General features: G+C 40.2%; 1 protein-coding gene across 2 annotated transcripts in view; it reads right to left on the bottom strand.

The window, feature by feature from the left end:
* The window catches only part of neur (E3 ubiquitin-protein ligase neur), a 53,207-nt gene that overhangs the window by 29,322 nt on the left and 6,120 nt on the right, over window positions 1-17,765 (bottom strand). Inside the window, exon 1 of one of the 2 annotated variants that reach the window (XM_028181695.2) lies at window positions 11,380-12,434. The exons of the other annotated variant lie outside the window; for it this stretch is intronic. Within the exon in view, the coding sequence (XP_028037496.2) occupies window positions 11,380-11,587 (208 nt within the window). The 5' untranslated portion in view covers window positions 11,588-12,434. Of the gene's footprint in view, window positions 1-11,379; window positions 12,435-17,765 lie in introns of those variants that run through there. 2 annotated transcript variants of the gene reach the window in all.

Genomic DNA, 17,765 nt, shown 5'->3' with positions numbered 1-17,765 from the left:
GACACGAAACAAGCTGTTGCAAGAAATTAAGGCAAGTGCAAGTCTCAAGTGGAAGTTCGATCACAATAATGGATCTGTCATGACGACAAGCAAGCAAACAAGAAAGCAAGCAATTTTTCGTGGGGAAGAAAATTGACACATTTGAAGTCGTCGTGACCTGTAAGATACACCGTCCGGTGCGTTCGTGTCTGACGATGCGGCGGTGTTCGGGTCCCGCAGGCGGATGCCAGTTTTTCGGGTGAAGTGTGTGCTTGTGCGTGCTTGACAAGTGTTCGCGGTTGGCTTCCGCAGTGTGGGAGTAACATCGTGTAGTAGAGGTGGAACCCGCAAAATTGTAATTTGCGTGGTGGCTGGTGGTAAGATGTCTTGTGAGTCTGCACAGGTAGCCAGAGGTGAGACTTCTGCGGTCGCAGCCCACCCAGTCTGCGAGAACCGGGCAGATCGCCTCGACGGTACGGAGGCCGGCCGACGGGTCCGCCAAATGACGAGACTACGCCTCCAGCACGGACTGCCGAGTTTGGAGCCCTCGCGCTCCGGCTGCACTTGCGCTAGGGCGCGCCGCCTCGTAGGAGACTGTGAGGTATCCTTGAATGACTCTGACCGCGATCGCGCGCTGCCGCCGTCGCAGCGCAGCGACGTTCTAGTGGGTAAGGACGTGGCACCAGACGGGTGATCCGTATAGTGCCATCGACCGCACGGGTACCGTCACCCTGCCTATTTCTGCCGTGAAGCAGTGGTGTATTTCGGTTTGAATCGTGGGGCAGCGGTTGTAGCTATGCTGAGACCTTGAAACTTGTATCTCGGGGTGGATGACGCGTTTGCGTTGTGGATATATGTGGGTCCAATAACTACATAGCACCAGGTGGGCTATGAGCTCGTTCATAGTCCACCCATCTAAGCAAAAACATTGCCACGAGTTGCCGCCGAGGCAAATTGATGGCGCGATGTCATCGACGGCCGCGAGCAACGCAGCAGCAGAGCGACGTGCCGGTAGCTGCGTAACATCGGGTGTTTTGGTTAATGAGAAAAATCTGGTGAGTCGTTTTACTTTTATTTGGAATCTGATGCCGAATGTTCTCTTGTCGAGAAATCTATTAGTAGTAGCTTCATAATTCAGGAATTTTATGCGATGGTTCTCATAAAGGGTCTGTTGTTTTGACCAAAACTGTACGGAACAAATCCTTTGCGATGATTTATTGCTTAACCATTTTAATGTCATGTACTACCCGATAGTTGTTTTAATCGGTTCAGTGAGATTGAGCATTCAGCGAAATAAGCACTTAAATCTAGTGTGTCCTTATTCGAAGCCCACACTTGCGTTATTGCTGACCAAGCTCGCAATTAGCTCATGGAATTGTTCTTGACATGTTCTTGACAAGAAGTGCTAGAAGCACATATTTTTTAAATTGTTCTATCCAACGTATAAAAAGGGTGAGCCCTCTTGAGCTTTTAATAATTCGCGTGCCATACCCCGAAAAGCTTTTTACTTTAAATGATACTGAAAACAAGAGATTAACCTTGACGAGACCAGAGAGCAACCGGTTCCCCTCGTACTAATGGACAGGTAGAGCGCGTTATGAGTGTCCTAAAAGCAATGTTAACAGCGGTAGACTAGCGATACCAGATCGTGGCAAGATGTTGTAGGTGAGGTTCAGCTAGCTATTAATTGCACGATGAGTCGTGTAACGAAAGCATCGCCACTCGAGCTTTTAATCGGCAAGGTTGCAAGACCGTCGTTGATGTGTAGCGATGTAGACTGAAATTGATATTGACGAAATTCGCGAGATAGCGTATGAGAACAAAAGATTATGATAAGGCGCGATTTAATCAAACAAAGGCGAAAATTTAAAATTTTCCGGTAAGCGTACGTACAAATATGCACACGATAGGTTGAGGAGGATATCAGTAGGTCATGTACCAGTCGAAGTTGATGTTGACAATGATCCTATTGAAGATGAGTGAGCCTAAGTTGTGCTGGAAACTATAGTAAGACTCTATCGGCCGTATTGTGTTCGACCGTACTAGTAGCTATTACGTAGTCGTAGCCCGGTAGAAATCGATGTCTCTTGAGGCAACTCAAGTAGTCCGTGGGTGCGCGGTGCGCGTTTGGCTCTGACGGAGGTCGGGGTCTGTAAATACCATCGTGTGTAGTCAGGGGGTGATGCACACGGGCGATTCACGCTGTGGATGCGCATCATGAGGGCAATTGCGATTGCTGGTCGGCGGGAGAGCCGTGGCGATAGAGAGGCTTATGTGAAGTTTCGATAATTTAATTATGCTTAATTAAATGGTTGAATGAATAAACGACGGTGGTACAAGGCTCTGATCATCCTCCGCTCTTTAATTTGCTCTAGAAGTTTATTGTGATCAATTATTTCCGTATACTTGAGAATTTTCTAAGCTTTTACTATGTGTGTGTGCTTAATTCATCAAAATGTAGTGCAATCCCTAAATACGATTTTGTTGAAACTAGTGATTTAGAAGATGTAGAGTCAAAAGACCACGATACAACTAACTGATTAAAGTAAGGATTTTTGTTGTCCTATTTTGTGTGATTAGTAAAGATAAGTATTCGGTGTCATTTATAAAACTGGTAATTGAACACATCACCTAAATCGAGCGTGTGTTTTATGTTGAAGTTGGGTGCCGGATGGAGGTCCCACTTATTTGCGTCGCTCGATGGAGGTATCAAGGTTATCGTCACTCGATATAGGTGGCATGAGTTACTCTCACTAGATGGAGGTGATTGTAACGACAGTTTGTGATTGATACTGAATACTGATGAAATACTACTCACATTACTTAGTTTTGTAATGACTCTGGTTTCTAATGCTTATTGAGCGTTAATGAAATTTTTTAGTTGTATAGTGTGTCGCTAATAATTGGGTAATTAAATTATCTACTTACACAGGTTAAAGATCTTGTTGAAAGCTAACGTTATGTTTTGTAATGAAAGAATCCCAATCCTCAATCTTGAATGAATCAGGATTGGCCGAGACGAAACCTGTTTGATATTACAGAAGGTTATTTTTCTAGCAGGAGCGTCACACAGGGACGTGTGACATGTCAGAATGGCCGTGTCGTGATTAAAGACTTTTAGTAATATTAAGGCGTTATTTTGACTATTATTTTAAATGATGAAATGCTGTTTTGATAAATATCACAAAATGTAGGGTAGACTCCGTAACGCCACAGTATAAAATGGCGGTACGTGGACAGAGTCGTGGCGTTCCGTGTCAGACAGTCATCCAGTCCGTATCAGACGGTCCGTCCGTCAGAGTCAATGAGTCTCTGGCAGTCAGTCAGTCTGTTGGTATGTGGCACGAAACTGTCGGTTTACCCTGTCATTGTGAAAGTTGTGTGTGTTGGGTTTCAATAATTATTATTCAAAAAGTTTTATTGACTAAACTGAGTTCAATCGAACACGAGTGATAACGGAAACTACCGCTTAACCATCCCCGCCGCGCGCCGATTTATATTTCTTACTGCTATCCTGATAGTTACTTAAAATGTTTACCAATTTATGAGAAAGTCAGTATCAACATCAGCAGTAAGATCCAGCCGTTGGCCTTTGTCTTTGTTGACGGGTCGACCATCATTAAAAGTAAGCCTGTACATTACCCCTATCCTATTTTCCTTCCTTGAACCAATTTCAGAGCCCCTGTGGACCACGGTCATAATACATAAGGCCTAGGCCACAGCATCGTCCTACCTACATCCTTTAGAGCCCCTGTGGACCACGGCGTACGAGACCGCTCAGCACCACAGCATCATTCCCATGTGAGCTCTTCATTACGCTATTTATTTTCAGAGCCTCTGTGGACCACGGTCATAAATATAAGGCCCAGGCCACAGCATCGACCTTCACAATCCTTTAGAGCCCCTGTGGACCACGGCGTACGAGACCGCTCAGCACCACAGCATCAAACCCTCATAAGCCTAAACAAAAGGCAAGAAAGAAAAAGAAAAAAAAAAAAAAAAAAAAACATTACTTTTCAGAGCCTCTGGGGACCACGGTCAAAATGATTGACTATGACTGACTAACTTTGACCGACTTAGGCCTAGGCCCCAGCATCGTCCTAGTTCCCACTTCCATTAGAGCCCCTGTGGACCACGGCGTTCGAGACCGCTCAGCGCCACAGCATCAATCCTATCTACGAGAAATCAAATCGTGCAATTATGCGTGGAGCATTTGTATCGATATATCTACGAGTACATAAATCGTGCGAGTAAGCGTGGAGCATTACAAGCACTTCAATATCATCGCTCACCTCCCATGTACAGCATTCCTATACTTATAACAATTTTGTATAAAGCTTCTCAATCTTTATTCTGTACTACATAAGTACCACAGTGTACGCCCACTACATAAGTGCCACAGTGTACGCCCACTGCATAAGTACCACAGTGTACGCCCACTGCATAAGTACCACAGTGTACGTCCACTACATAAGTACCACAGTGTACGTCCACTACATAAGTACCACAGTGTACGTCCACTACATAAGTACCACAGTGTACGTCCACTACATAAGTACCACAGTGTACGTCCACTACATAAGTACCACAGTGTACGTCCACTACATAGTACCACAGTGTACGTCCACTACATAGTACCACAGTGTACGTCCACTACATAGTACCACAGTGTACGTCCACTACATAGTACCATAGTGTACGTCACAATATAAAACTACACAAAATAAGTTACTTTCAAAGTAACATAAAAAGGTACACAGATACCAATCTCAGAAACAGACATTCCATTGTTTCAGATGGACTCCAAGAACTCTCTGGTGATACACCATACATGGGCGGCTGGTGCAGAGCGCGCACCGCCTGTCAGTATGGCCGTGTCGGCGCAAATATGACTATTTACCTACTGATCATCAACTAATTACTCTGTGATAAGAAATTAATGTTAAACAGTTCCTTTTATTGTAATTTCAATACTTTAAAACGTGTTTGAAAACCGTGTAAACCCGCTCACGTGTTTGAAAAACGTGTAAACACGCTCACGTGTTTAAAACGTGTCAACACGCTCACGGGTACGAAGCCCCATAAATACGGCCGTGCTGTCTAGCACTGATTGATTCGTGTCCGAGCCGTTGTACTGTACGGATATCTCTGTAACGTTGTTATGCTTCTCGTGCAATATACGAAGTTCTTGTGAAGTTCTCGTGAAGTTTTGTTTCGGAAACCCAAACATGAGTTATCGTCAACCAAGCAATAACCGTGACGTCAGCAATGCTGACGTCACACTTTTTAAAAACGTTCCATCTGTATCTCCCCCGACATATAAAATAAACTTAAAATAAACAAAAGGAATCCGTCCGAGACGGGGGACACATCAAAGAAAAACAAAATTGTTATTTTTATTTAATTCCGAGCATTTTCATATTTATCTACATTTTATACCTTCTCTGGACTTCCACAAATAATTCAGGACCAAAATTAGCCAACTCGGTCTAGCCGTTCTCGACTTGTAGCGAGACTAGCGAACAGCAATTCATGTTTATATATATAGATGACGGATTTTGTAAATTTTCAGAAACCACAAATTGATAAAATTTAATCTATTTGCCTATAACACAAAGACTTGTATGATTGATTATTTTATTATTTTCCGTGTTTAGTTATACAATAATTAACAACGTATAAGTTTAGAGGCATCCTCTACAAGATGTCGCTAGTTTCCATACAGAAAAAAATATTTGTTTTAATAGTATCCCAGTTACTGGGTCGTACCGTAGACGACAGTCGCCCGCTTAAGTCTAATAAGCTCTAAAACTGGTTTGTGTCATACGCTTACCCTACCCAAACGTAATATGCATTTAAATTTTACATTAAAAACTTCGCAGTACCATCCCTAAGCGTTCGTCACAATCAGCTGTTGCGTTCGACATTATACTGTTTTTTTTTCTTTCGTCCCGAATGTCGAGCTACGACCAGCTGTTCCTATTGTTCCCTTTTTCTTTAAAGCCTTCTTGAACATTTGTTTCCCCATTGCGTTACTGCCAGGCTTTTCGCACGTACGCCTTACGTAAAATATTTTAAACTTAAAATTTCACTTATAAGTTCGACTAATCCGAACATTTTTACTGGTGGTAGGACTTCTTGTGAGTCCGCACGGGTAGGTACCACCGCCCTGCTTATTTCTGCCGTGAAGCAGCTGTGCGTTTCAGTTTGAAGGGCGGGGCAGCCGTTGTAACTATACTGAGACCTTAGAGCTTATATCTCAAGGTGGGTGGCGCATTTACGTTGTAGATGTCTATGGGCTCCAGTAACCACTTAACACCAGGTGGGCTGTGAGCTCGTCCACCCATCTAAGCAATACTCACGACAGACTCCTTCGACACGACTCACGACCGTTCGTAAAACACTAATAATAGTAAACCAATAATTAATTATGTATAATGGCGGAACGCTTAAAACGATTTTTCGTCACGTTTTTTTTTTATTGACCTCCAGGGTTGCCAGATTTTTTTTCATCCTATAAGGGGCAAATGCTTAAGTAGGCATAAAAATATGAGAATTTAGTTTTTTAGCCGGGACAAATGAGAAAACAAAATTACATAGTGACATTTTTTATATTGTTTGATATTTCTCCCAGGAGCAACTCAGTTTTAACATATTTTTATCGATTTTAACATATTTATAAAAATCAATACAATTATTATACTCGTAATCGTACGGTTCGAATATGGGACAGAGTCAGTCCCACCGGGACATTTTAAACTGAGCCTAAAATACGGGACGTCTGGCAACCCGATAATGACCTCTAGGGCTTTCAAAGAACACAAGATATTACCTAAATGTATACTTGTGTGCATAATGCGATTTTTATACTCGAATAGTTTCTCTCGTTTGCCGCTAGGGGCGCTGTTCCAACTGCATACAAATCTGAGTTAACTTTTACGCGATCGAGAACGTTAAAAAAAACTCGCATCGAGCAAACTGAATCTCGATGACGACATTTTCAAGATAATTTACGAATTTTTATGAAAGTTTATACAATAACATTGAGAGCGTCGGTCAACCAAGCAACTTTGACACCTCATGGAAGATCTTCTGATTAACATTTAACCCCCAAAGTCAATATTCTGCGCCACAAAGCCAATTTTTTTAAATGAAATCTACTTTAAATTAAGTAAACTCACATATATTTTTTTGTTTACTTTAGGTCGCAGACAAAAATTTTCTTTTTCATTACCAAAATTAAATGACGTGTAAAAAAAGTAATTATTGTTCTCAAACTAATCTACCGGATGTGCGGAAACCGACCGGAAGTCGATACAATGAGGGCGAGTCGGTACAAGTTCTCGGCCATTTACTCATTCATAACAGATGTGGAACATCATTGTCTTTGAATTTCGAATGTTTTTCCTAATATTTTTGAAAACAAAGAACGTTTTCGAATTTGCGTGACGTCACAGCGGGTTGTAAGTATTATGCTCCTAGCACATTCTGAGCTCCTGGTACAATAGAAACGGGTCGGTGCAGTCGTCATTGTTATTGACAGAGCCAGAGTCGGTCCAGACATGTGGCGTGGGTCTCGAAAGACCTTGGTAATAATGGTCCCGAAAACGGACATATTGGAGGTAATCCCAAACAACAGTAATTGTACCCCGAGATCAAAGATATGAATTAAATCGCACACAATTATTGTTAACTAATTACTTGTGTTTACGAGTTCACCTCTTCAAGCGAATGAGTATGGTGATGTCCGTGGACACATATCGAATCTATATCAAACAAACTTAAACATTTCCCTGCACGTAATTTTTGGGTTAAAAAATGAAGACCTCCCGGTCACTGTTCTCCGAGTAAATTAACCCACAGACACAGCCCACTGAGTTTCTCGCAGGATCTTCTCAGTGGGTCGCGTTTCCGATCCGCTGGTAGATTCTGCGATGCACTGCTCTTGCTAGGGCCAGTGTTAGCAATTTATTGCTTAGATGGGTGGACGAGCTCACAGCCCACCTGGTGTTAAGTGGTTACTGGAGCCCATAGACATCTACGACGTAAATGCGCCATCCACCTTGAGATATAAGTTCTAAGTTCTAATACCTCCGGTTTGAGCCCCGTGAGCTCACCTACACGTCAAGGAGAAACTGAAATGGCCTCTCAAGGCTATCAGAATAGGTAGGAAAAAAAGCAGTAACTGTACCTACCCTCCCTGAGATCGCAGATATGAATTAAATAAAGTTATCTCGCACACAATTATTGTATAGATTGCACAACTTTTAAACTAATTACTTGGGTACTTACGAGTTCACCTCTTAAAGCGAATGAGTGTGGTGATGTCCACAGACACATATCCAATCCTTATCAGATTGAACGTAAACATTTCCCTGCGCGCATTTATGTAAAAAAAGAAACATCCAAACATATTCACCTAGTGCAACCGGCTTTATTGGTAGACTTCTATAGATACATTAATTATCATGAAGTAATACAAATAAAAGAATCCAAAATGGCTTCCAAAACAGCTGTTCAATATAACATTTTAGATGTCGCATTTATCAATGGCAGATGTCTTTGATATCTTCCTCGATTCTCATAGCAAGCGTAATTAAAGAAATAGCCGATATATTTGTATGAGGTTCATAATCCTCTTCTAGGCAACTGTGAGTCCGAATCCCCCACCTTTCATAACGGAGCGCTTAATTAGCTCATTTAGCGTGCATGCGAGTTTTTTAACGTTCTCGATAGCGTAAAAGTTAACTCAATTTTGTATGGAGTCGGAACGTTCGCCTACGTTAGCCGCTAGGGACGCTGTTTCAACTGCATACAATTATGAGTTAACTTTTACGTTATCGAGAACGTTAAAAAACTCGCACTAAGCACACTGGTATATATAAAGAGGTGTTTTTTTTAAATTGCTTAGATGGGTGGACGATCTTACAGCCCACCTGGTGTTAAGTGGTTACTGGAGCCCATAGACATCTACGACGTAAACGGGCCACCCACCTTGATAAATTAGTTCTAAGGTCTCAGTATAGTTACAACGGCTGCCCCACCCTTCAAACCGAAACGCATTACTGCTTCACGGTAGAATTCCAACTTCTAATAATATAAAAAAAATGGTCCAACTTCTACTATTGTTAAAGAAAATTGACCTTACTACAACTACGCCTAAAGTATGATTTTATTTTGTCACGTACATACGGAACGTATCCCCTATAATATCTTAAACACATATTATATCGAGGGGTGAAAGAAAGGCCATTTGTGTATTAAGCGACATTTTTGTAACTTTACAGAAGAACAATTTAAAGTTTAAAAGTTGGAGAAAAAAAAAAGCTTAGTCTAAGTCAGTGATGTCCACGGACAGCTGAGAATTCACTACCTCAGAGTAGTTACCTATTGTAATGTATTTTGGCGGTAATTTGTCCAAACAAAATTGTTCTAAATTATACTTAACATACCTCCACGTATCTCATGTTATCCTGGTACTTTTACTTCTAATTTTTTTTTATTGTCCTCGTAGGCAGACGATCTTACGGCCCACCTGATGGTGAGTGGTTACCGTGGCCCATGGACTACAGCAATGTCAGGGGCAGAGCTAAACTGCTGCCTACCATTAAGTACTCTCTGCAAACCTCGTTTGAAGAAGGACATATCATGGCGCTCGGGAAACACCGTGGAGGGGAGCTCATTCCAAAGTCGGATGGTGCGTAGCAGAAAAAATTATTAAACTGACAGATGAAACTATCTTGTTTAATATCTCCTCGCAGATCATGGTTGCCTGGTAACTTGTGACTATATTACTATTTTAGCCGGCGGCCCGATTGATGTTAAGTGGTTGCCGGACCGTTTTCTTTATTGCCCTTGCAGTCAGACGAGCATACGGCCCACCTGATGGTGAGTGGTCACCGTCGCCCATGGACTTCAGCGATGTTAAAAATCTGACAGACATCATCACGAATGTCAGACTCCCATCTCAAGATGTGCGCTACGCTATAAAATGTCTTACTTTGAAAGGTGGTAGCTAGCTACCGCTATTGTGGGAGAATGCAATTACCACCAGTAAATTTGGTTCGTTTTACGTTACAATACTAAGAGATTGCTGTTGTCCATTCTCTGGTGAATCCTTTAATTTCTCTCAGGTTGAGCCCGACCGGGCGTAGCTGAAATAGCCCCTTAGACTACTAACGAATAAATAGACAAAAAATCCTACAGTCTTTTACCACGTCCCGGGAGAGAGACGAGGTGGTATTAAAGGATACCACCCCTGGCTTCTATTAGAATATTTACCCGCCAAATCTTCTCCGTGGGTCGCGATTCCGATCTGGTGGTAGATTAAGAGAAGTTCTGCCCTCGCTAGGGCCAGTGTTAGCAAATCCACTTAGATTGGGCCCGTGAAGAACCTACATAGGTATACATAGGTTTAAGAAAACTATTAAAGAACGTCTGTGCAATAAAGCTTACTATAAAGTCAATGATTATCTAGAAGATTGCACAAAGTGGGAATGAGTTATTCGCTCCGGGCATTTCAATATTGCAATAATTGTTACGTTATAATACTCATTGTAAAAAATAATATTAAAAAAAAAATCTAATACATATTTAAAAAAAAGAAAAAAGACAATAATATGCCCGCTGAGTTTCTTGCCAGTTCTTCTCAGGACGGAGGCTAGTTTTTGTGAATTTGCGGTAGTTCTTTTTGACGTTTATCAAGTATGTATGTTGAATAATTTTTTTTTGATTTGATTTGATTGAGCTCACCTACCCGTCAAGGCGTAGCTGGAATAGCTTCTTAGACTATCAGGAAATAGGTCGGAAAAAAAGCTATTTCCTTCCTACCCCTTCCAAATCGAACAATTATTAAATGTTAAAACAATTAGTAAGCTGACCATATCGTCAAAATACCTCCATAAAGAATTATAATTGCATAAAATGATTTCCCTAATGTGGGTAATTAAAATTAAATTAATGCATTGATATTTTAATGGCCGTTAAATTTTCATTATAAATCTTTAAAGGTGATCTTTTGTTGTATGAACAAAGCAGAGATTATTAGCTTCTGAACCCGACATGATCCAAGTTCACGGGATCACAATAACTTCACCGGCACGGGACAGACATCCCACGCATTTCGGCCACTAATCAATCGGTAGTTTCATCACACTTTATATTTCTATTAAAGAGAGGGTAATTAGTTAACCCACAGACACAGCCCACTGAGTTTCTCGTCGGATTTTCTCAGTGGGTCGCGTTTCCGATCCGGTAGTAGATTTAGCGACTGCTCTTGCTAGGGCTAGTGTTAGCAACGTCGTCAAGTTAGAGTCCCGTGAGCTCACCCACTCTAGCATGACCCCTCGAAGTTACTGGAATAAGTAGGAAAAAAAGGGTAGTTATATTACAATCGCTCACCTAAGCCTATTTTCTTTTTGATTTTCTTCAAAACTTTCATTTTCGATCCTTTTTTGTCTTTCACCGGGGTAGTCTCCGGCTCGGTCATGGCCATCGGAGGTAGGACCAAGGTCTGAGGGGGCATCTGTCCTGAAGACCTGGGGCAGGCCGGGCAGTGGCACACACCTCTGGCCTGCCGAACGCTAACACAACCACCAACGCCCATCATTTAAACGATTTAACTTGATATTTTTTATGCGGGACAGTTTAATTCATCACTTTTTAACTTTTGATTATTTTATTATTATTATTTATTTACGCGGCGGCTGCGATCGCTCACGACGCGACACGACAACCAACTGACTACTACGAAGCGTAACGCTCGACTGACGCCGCGGGGACGTCGGGAAAGCTGCGCGCGCATACAAAACGTGCCCTTAGCGTTTGTCTCTTTCGCACGCACTATATTAAAGCGAGACGCAAGAGAGCAGTTGCGTTATTACAGTCGCTCCACACTTCACGCTTCAGGTGAGCCGTGAACTCTACTGTATTTTTTTTTTATTTATTTTTTAAATATAATACTACTATTACTTGTGGACAGTGTCTTCATGTATTGAATTAATTCTATTTCATTCAACAACAATGACGGCCCGGAGATTATTAGGAGATGCTTTTTTTTAAATTCAAGACTAAAGACACTATTAACTATTGAGACCTTAGAACTTATATCTCAAGGTGGGTGGCGCATTTATGTCGTAGATGTCTATGTCCAGTAACCACTTAACACCAGTTAGGCTGTGAGCTCGTCCACCCATCTAAACAATAAAAAAAAACCTCAAAACAGCACTAGTTAAATTTTTTATTCGCAGAATTTGAAGCAAACGAATCCACTAGACGCTTCGCGTTTTCGAAATACGAACGAAAAATAACGCCCTGCCGTTACATAATAATATACTATAAGAATTATATTTTGGTAGACAGCGGCTTGGCTTTGCTCGTGCTATTGCTGATGTCCCATTCCCGATCCTGCGGAAAGAATGGAAAGCAGTCGACGTCGCCCCAAACACGTCATCTCGAATCCTCCCGATCCACTAACGGTGCTTTTAGGTACCTCAAACGGCGGTCACCGTTCTCGTCGAACCCGTGGCTCGACGAGTAAATTAACCCACAGACACAGCCCACTGAGTTTCTCGCCGGATCTTCTCAGTGGGTCGCGTTTCCGATCCGGTGGTAGATTCTGCGAAGCGCGACTCTTACTAGGGTTCGTTTTAGCAACGCCGCAGGTTTGAGCCCCGTGAGCTCACCTACTAGTTAAGGTTCCGCTGAAGCAGCCTCCAAGGCTATCAGCTTAGGTAGGAAAAAAAAAAGCTGATGTCCGTGAGCGACGGTAACCACCCACCATCAGGTGGGCCGTTTGCTCGTCTGCAAAGGCTACTCTACAAGGTCAATAAAAAAAATCATGTTAATTTACGCTCATTAAAAAAAACCCAAAGAGAATGTCGAATTTTGTATACATTAATTGTCCTGTAAGGTTAAGCTGATAATAGCTTTATAGGTAAAAAAACAATGAGTGTCATTCTATTTTATTCATAAGCCGCTTCATCAGTTGTACCGTACAAAATTAGAAAAATAATAAATAAATAAAAAGTAACACTGTTCCGCCCCAAACGTACTCTATGTAGTTTAAGTCCAGTTCAAAAAATGTCTAGACCTTAAGTAATCTGTTTTTTAAAAACATAGAATATCATCTTTAATTTAATGAGTTAAACAATTTAACACGTGACTCAATGTATTGTGTAATAATAGTAATAATAATAATAATAAAAAAACTATAAATTAATTCCGGAAAAAAACAAATAAAAATATATAAAGACAATCGAATAATAAAATTTAATTGATCAAACAAATAGTAAAAAAATATTTAACCTATCGAATAACAAAGAAAAGAAAAAAATGAGGAGCCAACTTGTAAAAATAGATTTTGTTTAATTTTTTTTTAAAACCATATTAATCGAACGAATGAATTTTTTTTAAGAAACATTCAAGAACTTAAGTAATAATAAAAAAAAATGATTTTCTTGTGCGAAATTATTCATAGAGGTAAAATATAACATCTCTATATCTTTAAACTATCATTTAAACAAGATTTGCTACTAGTAGTCGTCGTGGCCTAACGGATAAGACGTCCGGTGCATTCGTGTTGAGCGATGCACCGGTGTTCGAATCCCGCAGGCGGGTACCAATTTTTCAAATGAAATACGTACTCAACAAATGTTCACGATTGACTTCCACGGTGAAGGAATAACATCGTGTAATAAAAATGAAACCCGCAAAATTATAATTTGCGTAATTACTGGTGGTAGGACCTCTTGTGAGTCCGCGCGGGTGGGTACCACCACCCTGCCTATTTCTGCCGTGAAGCAATAATGCGTTTCGGTTTGAAGGGTGGGGCAGCCGTCGTTACTATACTTGAGACCTTAGAACTTGTATCTCAAGGTGGGTGGCGCATTTACGTTGTGGATGTCTATGGGCTCTCCAGTAACTACTTAACATCAGGTGGGCTGTGAGCTCGTCCACCCATCTAAGCAATAAAAAAAAAAAAAAATTTGCTACTTAAAATAGTGCAAGGAGATAATAATATGTCAACTTGTTTTTTTTTCATCCGCGAGACAAAGGGATGTCGCGTTTCGTCTGGAGCTAATTTTAGTTTGTTTAAGGGGGGCTTTGTGATTGGGACACTCTTTGTCTGCCCGAAGGACATGTTTGGATGAAAGCACAAATCACCCTTATTTATTTTAATTTATAAAATGGGAACGCTTAAGACATGAATTCTAGGTCTCAGTTCTTTTTATTTTTATTTTTTTTATTGCTTTCATGGTTGGACGAGTTCACAGACCTACCTGGTGTTAAGTTACTGCAGCCCATAGACATCTACAACGGAAATGCCGCCACCCACCTTAAGATATGAGTTCTAAGGTCTTATTATATTTACAATGGCTGCCCATTCGAACCGAAACGCATTACTGCTTCACGGCTGAAATAGGCGGGGTGGTGGTACCCACCCGCGCGGACTCACAAGACGTCCTAACATCAGTATACCAGTTCTGCAATACAACGGCTGCCCCACCCTTGGAACGGGAACGCATTTACTACCCAAGCGATTCCTGAGCCTTACCACCAGTAAATTACTAAGTAGTAGCCTGCTAACAACAGACTATGCACTACCGCGACAATGCTATCGTATGATACGTCAAGGGGCCACAATATTCGTATTTAGGGTCTTTGAACTCAAAAACACGACCAATTTCAGCGGATCCGCACTCCCTTTAATTTTGCCTACCTAACGGGGGTCTATCGATTTCGGATAGACGGCAGATGGCGAAAATTAAGAAAAAAAAGAACACAGGCGCATTTCTTTAGCGCAAGGTGCGCTCACACATCTGTTACGTTGGCAATACGTACGTACCTACCAGTTCTATTGGAGATATTTTACAAATTAATACTTTCTAATGTCGGCATAAAACAATGTAAAGCAAAAAAAAAAAAAAATGCCGCGTCCAAAATTATCAACTCATTTATTAATGTGGGGTATTTTTGAAATTCGCATTTTCTTTTCTAATGTTGGTACACTATAAAAAATATTAATGAAAAAACATAATATAAGAAAACCTAGACTACCATTGGGAATGTTTTTGAAATTTAATATTAACGTTAAAATGTTGGTACACTGTATCGAATAATAATTCAATCCATTTACATAGAATACCTACATTAATTCTATTGAAGCATATTTTTCAAATAAATATACCATTTTCTAATGTTGGTACACTGTAACAGAAAATATTCAATGACCTGTTTAAAAATTACACTTCTATTAGAGGTTATTTTTTTTATTTTCTTTTTTGTGTTGGTATACTGTAAGAACATCTGAGTTAATTTAAAGTCGTGTTCATATTCCTACACTAATTATTATATTATCGTTACATATTAAATATTAGTTAGTATTTTTTTTGCATGTCTTTATAAAATACAATAAAAAATCGTTTGACAACAATTTCACGTAATTTAAAAAGTTTTTAACTCTTGTTTAAATATTTACTTCTTCATTTTGGTGAATCCATTCGGATTTTAAATTTTCGAATACTAATATTCCAAATCGAATTGAAACCGAACAGAGGTTAATAGGACATGAACAACTTTTTTTTTTTGCAAATCTCAATGTCGTCTTTTGAGATCCTAGATATACGAACTATATATGCCGAGAAGCAGTAATGCATTTTAGGTTGGAATGTAGGGGAGCGATTTTACTACTAAAATTAAGACTTACATATCCCGAATTGGACGCCGGCATTTACGTTCCTGCTGTCCATGGGCTCTGGTTGCTTACCACCACATAGGGCCGTAAGTACGTTCACCGTATGCATTCAACGTTACATAACACAGATACGTTCGAACTTAGCTAATTTAGAACAATTAATGTATTTAATGACTAATTACTTAACTTGCGACCCAGTAAAGGTCAATTACATCCGACCGACAATGAACTCGAGATATTTAAGGCGTTGCATTACTGTATCGAGGGGGCGAAAGGCTGTTCGGAACAAGCGACATTTCGCTTTACAAGCGACATTTATCTTTGTAATTAAAGGTCCGTTTTATTTGGTATTAGGTTTAACAAAAATTTCAACGATATTTGACGTTGTTTTATTTTTAAAAATAAAAGAACACTTATTGCGGCACAACTATAATAGTTAGACATATGCTGTCGCAACACTTTTTGTAAATAATAATGTGTTCTACAAAGTCGCAGTACATTATTTTATTCTATCATCAATAGTTTTCGCAGGGCACGCGATGTAAAGAATATTTTAGGTAATTTTTTTACACCTTGGCTTACATTATTGGAGTTTTAGTAAGGATCCCTAATTTTTTTCAAAAAAGATTATAGCCTATGTCACTCGGGAATAGTGTAGCTTCCAAACAGTGAAAGAATTTTTCAAATCGGTTCAGTAGTTTCGAAGCCTATTCAATACAAACACACAAACAAATCATTCCTCTTTATAATGTTAGTAAGAAGTATAGATCAGCATCAACAGTTCGATGTTTTTAATTGAACTTCAATTAAGTTTACTCCATTCGAATAGGTGAATATTTTTTTACACATTTTATACCTTTCAATGGCTCTCTCCTGTGTAGTTGCAAAAAAGTTGCTTAAAAACCCAAAACCTTTTTTAATCTCCTGACATCTATCTATACATTTATATTATCTATATATATAAAAATTAATTGCTTTTCGTTAGTCTCGCTAAAACTCGAGAACGGCTGGACCGATTTGGCTAATTTTGGTCTTGAATTATTTGTGGAAGTCCAGAGAAGGCTTAAAAGGTAAATAAATATGAAAATTCTCGGAATTAAATAAAAAAAAATTGTTGTTTTTCCTTTGATGTGTCCCCCGTCGGACGGATACCTTTTGTTAGTTTTAAGTTTATTTTATACAAAAGTTTAGGTCTTTTATTTATCGATTGAGGCACTACAAAGTGTGCCGGGTCAGGTAGTCGTGTAATAAAAATCGAACCCGCAAAATTATAAATTGCGTAATTACTGGTGGTGGGACGTCTTGTGAGTCCGCGCGGGTAGGTACACGTACGTAGGAGACAGCCGTTTTACTGCATTAACTTCGTTGATGTCCATTGGCTCTTATAACTATATAACGCCCGACGAGCCGTGAGCTAGTTCACGATAAAACAGAAAAAGTCAAAATTATCCGCTTTGTTATTCAAACAACGACGCTAGAAAGGTGTCATGGCGTTTTAATTCAAATAATGCTTCCATCTTGTGACAGATGCACGCGCGCATACGACCGGAAGTCATGATCACGGCTGCTCTATTAGTGTTATGTTCGATGGCTTTTTTTTTATAGGCCTTTTAGGCAACGGGTCGCTCGATTACGGCCACTAAGACTTACAAACAGCCAATGCCAACCGTCGAGTACTCTTTACGAAACCTCACTCAGTTACGCTAGCATAGCCTCTACAGACTAACAGCTAGGAAGAAAAAAAAACCGAAAACCATTCAAAGAAGAACGTGTTGTAACTCTCAAGGGCGGACATTACCGGCTACTACCGCCCATTGACCCTCTGAAAACTTAACTCTACGTGATACGCCAAATCGTATTACCATTACCGAATATTAAAAAAATATATCATTAATTAACATAATAATCGTAAAAATAACATACCAACATATCGGACCACCAGCTGTTCTCATATAATAAAGAGAGGCTGCACGGGGAAGGTCGCGGGTTGAACGGAACGAAAAAAAAAAAGAGAATATAAGCTTCCAATTTTGAATTTCGCATCTGTCGTGTAGGCACGCGCCGTCGCGTGTCCCTCGACCAATCACGAAGC

Source organism: Bombyx mandarina, chromosome 24 (genome assembly GCF_030267445.1).
Source record: "Bombyx mandarina strain Sakado chromosome 24, ASM3026744v2".
NCBI lineage: Eukaryota > Metazoa > Arthropoda > Insecta > Lepidoptera > Bombycidae > Bombyx > Bombyx mandarina.
Note: the sequence above shows the minus strand (reverse complement) of the source record. Positions and strands in the feature narration are given on the sequence as shown.